The sequence below is a fragment of the Protopterus annectens genome, chromosome 8.part0 (assembly GCF_019279795.1).
Source record: "Protopterus annectens isolate FY-2018-M chromosome 8.part0, PAN1.0, whole genome shotgun sequence".
In the NCBI taxonomy this organism is placed as follows: Eukaryota; Metazoa; Chordata; order Ceratodontiformes; family Protopteridae; genus Protopterus; species Protopterus annectens.
The window spans coordinates 1,367,685,048-1,367,691,251 of NC_056741.1; the positions used below are offsets into that span (position 1 = coordinate 1,367,685,048).

Here is a 6,204-nt window from a genome sequence, read left to right on the forward strand (position 1 = left end):
CATCTTTGTTTGAGTTCTTTATTATTCTATGCTGTCTTAAAAGATAGCCTAAACCAGGCAAAAGAATTTTAGGCTGAGACATTTTTTTCTTGACATGGAACCAAAATCTATAATCAGATAAGCATGGAACACAGTAATATTCCAGAAATTATGCTTGTTTATGGTGTCACAGAACTTTTCCCACTTAAATGTCAATCTGATATTTATTTGCACACACACTGACTCTATATTATGGATGCAACACAGAGGGGAATTAGGTGAGGAATCACTCATGTATGTGCAGAAGAGACAGAATGTTTGTGTGTTATTTTTTTTTTTTTCTGCAACTTGGTGATTTTTGGAAGGTGCTTTATTTTATATTTGCAGGAAGTTTCCCTCTGCTTTTTTGACATCTACCTGCAATCTGCAGAATTTTAAAGAAGTCAAAGCAAAGTATTTCATTGTTACCACATTATCTGTATTGAACAATAGTAATCCCCTCCTATGCCCTGTGAAATACCATTCACTTTTTTCTGGAAGGGAGGAAAGACTTCAGGGCCATAAGCATGAGAAAGTATAGCCACTTTTATATTCCTATACTTATTGCTATGGTTTCCCCTAATAGTGGCATGTGGGGTTTGTTTCAGTTAGAATGCCTTCATCCTAGGACAAGTCTTTACACAGACAGACATGCACAAACATTTTTGTGTACCTTATAATGTACTGCATCTTTTTCAGATGACAAATAATTAAAGTACTAGACTGTAATATCCACAAAGGACACAAGCAAGCCTTTTATAAACCTCAGTACGATTGCTGTGTCTGAATTTCATTCCATCTCAGAATGTAGCACAGTTGTCTGAATGCTCACTATTGAAGACTTCATTTATAGCATAACTCCTAGTGTTCTTCACAATTTGACATCCTTTTCTAGTGTGGAATTCAACAGTATGCAATACATTTTCTTATCAGATGCTGCTAAATAGGTCTCTGTGGTCCCTTTCCAAGAAGGTTGGCTACCTCAATGACCTGCTTAAGCATTTCCATTTGGAGCGATGTTCTTAAATTTAGTAAATTTTTCATACAAGGCATCGTCCATCGAACACTAATCACGTGTGGACTTCGTATCCTGAAATACTTCCTTAAAAGAAATGTGCAGGCTTTGTAATTCTCACTCTGTATTTAAAAATTATTTTCTTTTTTTTTGCATTTATTTTTGGTACCCTCCTGACCATCACTTCCCAGCACTGCAGATGTCTATTCGTTCCTCACAGAGTGAGAGCTTTTCAAGGCCCATTTGTTCTCTAGGAGGCTAGAGACAATCAGAGATCCATTATTCTACCAGCTATTTGGGCATTTTAAAGTGCACCCCTAACCCTCCCATTGGAGGTGATGTGGAATTCTACAGTAGCATAGAGGGACCACATACTCCCTAGATATGGAACAATGCCTATTCCTTGACATGCCTTCACAAGTGCTACTGTTGCTGGCTTAAGTGGGACCATCCACATCTCCCCCCTCCCCTTTTGGCCTATTCTCAAGAAGACTGGACTATACTACTCCCTGGAGCACCAGATCATTTCAGAGGAGGAGTCACCCCAACCTTCCATTCCAGGACTTGCAGGCATAAGTAATGCATCTCCCATACCAACCTCATTCTAGCTGTCCCATTTTCCCAGACACTAATCGATCTCTAGTCATTTGGATTGTTGTCAGGGCTTTTGTTCTCTGTTCCACAAAGCTAGGGTTTGGATAATTATTCCTTGATTCAGCAGTGAAGAGGGATCCTCAGAAACAGAAAAAAGCTCGTGCATAACATGCAGCTGATTTGTGGTGTGTATATTTGTGCATGTCCACATGATACTGAGAAGGAGCTCTTCCAGATACCTTCCCACAGTGGGAGGATGGCTCCCCGTATGAACTGTTACAGAGGATGAGAAGTCATATTTAATCTTAGTTCTTTATAATGTTAGTGTTTGAAAAAAAAATATCTGAAATAAACACCTGTAAGGCAAAATCCTGAATTCAACATTTTTGAAACAGAAGCATGTTGCTTTTTCATTTTATTCAGCAACATTCTACTACATATCAGCTCTTTGAACAAGTGATTTTATTTTGATGTTTTCCAGATGAATATCATGTTGGTTTGTTTCTCTAATGATAAACGAACAGCAACAATTGCAAAAGACATCATTGAATGAAACACTGAAGAACTGATTCTTTGGAATGGATTATCTGATTACATAAACAGGATTTTTTTTATATATAAAGCATAAAGCTTCAGCAAAAAGTTCAATTGATAAGCGTTTAAACATGTTATTTAGGTTGCAAAAGGAGCATGGCATGTGATGCTCAGGATTTAAGTATTTCATCCAAAAAGTCCCAGGCAATGGAATTAACCCATGTGCAATTTCATTATAGCTGTATATTTCTGAAAGCTTGAATATGTGCTTAGCAGAGGAAAATATTTAAACCGTGATTCTTGCTCAAGTCACAACTGTAGTTTTGCATATTATTTAAGTATCAAATTAGAGCAGTTACCACCCAGATGGATCTTCACTGTTTCCCAACTCCTTGAAACTTAAAACTAGAAATATGTTACCCTTTTCTGTGCCTATATAATGTATTATTTCACTATAGCTCCTAATATTCCCTATATATTCCATAATCTTAATATGTAGCTTGTTCTGTTTTTGCTACTAATAAACATCTACAAAGTTATGTTGCTTTATACACTGTCCTAGCATGTTACATTTACAGCAGTGAAGGTAATAAACTCCTTTCCAGACCTGTGGTGATCTCAGCTGTCTGTATAATTTATATACTGACAGATAAAACTATAAAATATGTTATTATATGGTGTTCCCTTGTCAGCTCCGATGTGTCTAATAAATGCATCTTTCATGTTATTCATTCTTTAGTATTTAAACTAGATCTCTCACTAACAATGACACCCTTCTTTTACTCAACAAGATATCCTGGATATTACAAACAATACTTCTTTCTGTTGACAGTAGTGTATTTATAAGAGTTAAAAAAGCTTATTATATTTTGCTATATTTACATTTTCAGCTAGACAAAGGGTGTATCTGTCAGTATATAAATTCTCCTTTCTGCTAGACAAAGGGTGCTTTGAAACATCCCCTTCAGTATCCAACCAAATATTTCCCCAAATTTCTTAAAAATTAAATTCCATCTCAAACACCCTTTCTACAAATTGTGTCTTTAACGTAACAAATTCAGTCTGTATGTCAGATATCTTACTGATATTCCTAACTACCCTTATATACTATCTGCTGGGTATATTTTACCTACATTTCATGGGAGTTTGTCCCTAGGTGAAATATTGTTCACATTGCTATCCTTTCTGTAGTGCACAAAATGAGGTGTATATCTTAGATGGTAACCTATATTCACATCCCATAATTTTTCAAATCTTTTTTAAATATAACCTCCTTCAAGGGTGCATATTGCTTTATCATATTAGGAACACTGCTAACTGATATAAATATTGATTTTGTTTCCTTTAATGCTATCATGATATGCAGAGCCTGGTGTACCCATTTGTACTGTATGAACAGTCTGTTGGTGTGCCATTTGTCAGAGAACTGATTCATGCAAGGGATGCCAGTACTAGATGGGAGCCATTGTGAAAACATAATGATTTGTTATGCTTCATTAAGGTGAGACTTGAACTGTCATACAAGCTTTTGCTAACTTATGGACTGTTGCGGTTGATTTTGTGGGGTCATTAATTGTCAAACATCCTTTACTAAGCTATGCTTCCTGACTTCAAGGTTTAGCACCTTGGAGGAAAAAGAAAATGTTTTCTTTTTCTTTTTTTTTCCAAACTAGCCTTTATGTTTATTCACAGTTTGTTTGACGAAATACCATTTTATTATATATTTTTAGAGATTGGAAGTGAAGGGATGAACCCTGCATGTTGTAGGCAGCATAGAATTGCAGCAGCTGAAAAAAACATGTTTTATATTTTCTTTAATGTGATGATTAGTGCATATGATAGTGAATTTTTTTAAGTATTTTTATGATTAGCATCTCAATTAAACAAGACTCATTAAAACCATCATTAGCCCAGCTGTCATGACACATCATAATGGGGTACAACCTGCATAATATTCAGACTCCTGTGGTGTGCATCCCATAATGCTAAGCCTGCATTAAGAGAGGCATTCTTGCATATCTGCTATGGTAAGTGGCTGCTGCATATATGACGAATTCAGATAGTGAATTACTCACAAGTATATTGGACTTTTACTTGCTTTGTTATTTTAGGAGCTGAATTTCTTTGATTCATACCCTCTTTAACTTGTGGATAGACTGCTTTGATTGCTTTGGTTAGTTTGGTCTGTAACAGTATTTGGGTCTCAAGTATGAAATGTGCTTAACTTATTGAAAGCTTCCATGAGTGTATCTGTGCAGATCTACCAGGGAATTTTAAATACCATGGCAGGTTTCTGTCACAGAAGTCTATCTCAGTGTTTTGTAAAAGAAAAACTCTGAGATCCTTTCTTAAACAGTTGCGACTTTTGCTCTCCACTATTCTTTCGTGAGTACTGTATACATAACATAAGGGATGCAGAAGGGCTCTGTGCCGGTGGCCTGTTGGGCACATATGTAAGGTGATGTTTCACCTCGTTGGTTTGAACTATTAACCTTATACTGCATATTTTTTTTCTTATAGGCAGAAAATTGATTTAAAGAAAGTCCTTCACCATCTCAACCTCATTATGGAACTTGACATCTTAAGGAAAGGAAATCCATGTTTAAACCTGTTCTTATTGGAACTTGACATCTTAAGGAAAAGAAATCCATGTTTAAACTTGTTCTTATTGGACTATTTTATATTATGTAGGCATACTCAAGTGGTAATGAATTCTTTTTAAATGTGGGGGAAGAAAGACAGTGTCATAATGAAGTCTTGATCATTTTAATCCTCTGTTGTATATAAATATAATGTTTGTCATCTTAGCTCTAAGGCTGGGTTAGTCAAATGCTGTCAGTTTGCTGTAACAACTACAGCTAGGATCAGTGTTAGAACTAAAAGCAAAATCATTCCATCCGAGGTCCTTTAATGAAGAAGTTGCTTTTCCTCTAAGGGTATTCTTTTCTTTTAGCTTTAAACCCTCATGTCCCAAATTATTTTAAAGTACCTCATGGAGTCATTTATTGTAAAATTGTAACAGGAGTGAATATGAAAATCATGATCTCTGGGATAACATATTATTCATGTCTTAACTAAAGGGAATACTGGAAAATAAAATGGAGGTAATTTTGTAGAGCATACTTCCCCACCCAGAGAATATGCTTTGCTGCATAGCACTTTGCCAAAGCTCTGATGACAGTAGCCTGCTAAACTTTTTTTTTGAAGGCCACTGTAAATGCTACCTCAAGAATGTCGAGAAAATTAGCTGGCATGGCCTGCAGTGTATAATCAGTTGGCATCCTTTGGGAATGGTAAAGCAAGCACTGGTTGTAAAAGTGTGTGCATCACAAAAGCTAAACAATTTCAGCTCTTGAATTGCTTCAATTTTTGTAAAATGTAGTGTCTTTGGGTTGGAGTAGGGTCAGTTTATGGCTGAGTCCTATAATTCCACCTCTACATCCTACCCCATCCTACTACAGACTAAAAAATACTTAAGGTGGAGGGATCAGGCTGAATGTGATATAAAACATTTCACATTAAAAATCTCAGCTTTAAGCTACATATAATGAAATTCAACTATCAAGCTCTTATCAAATAAATTAAAAATATATATAATAAAACATTTTTTGAAGGAGGGCAAGCCGTCTGTACCCAATGCGAAAAACTGTGCTCTGACTGACACCCCAAGATTTGATTATTCCAACTCCAAGACTGCAAACCCCTCAGATAACCATGTCTGTCTGTACCCCTCCCAGGGATGGGCAAACCACCACTTAAATAACAGGTCAGGATTCTCAGATTTGATTTTCTACTTTCATTCATTTGAAAGTTAAGATTTTTTTAGCTTGATATTCTGAAAGGATCCTTGTGGAACTATATTATCCTTTTTCCTAGTTTTATAGAAACATTTAATTTGTGAAAAATAAGGATAAGTTACTCTGTCTTATTTCTCAATGTACTACTTTTACCTCCACAACCTCCTTCTTTCCCTAAATTACCACTGAGTTATCCCGTCTGCCTTATTATAAAATCCTGCTCTTCTGTGACCACTTTTCTCTCTC

General features: G+C 35.9%; 1 protein-coding gene across 2 annotated transcripts in view; it reads left to right on the plus strand.

Moving 5' to 3' along the window:
* Positions 1-5,744, plus strand: part of LOC122809435 (transmembrane protease serine 13-like) — a 548,009-nt gene extending 542,265 nt beyond the window's left edge. For both annotated transcript variants that reach the window (XM_044080945.1, XM_044080946.1), the window contains one exon: positions 4,682-5,744. In XM_044080945.1, the coding sequence (XP_043936880.1) occupies positions 4,682-4,693 (12 nt within the window). In that variant the 3' untranslated portion in view covers positions 4,694-5,744. The remainder of the gene's footprint in view (positions 1-4,681) is intronic.
* Positions 5,745-6,204: the final 460 nt, after the last annotated feature.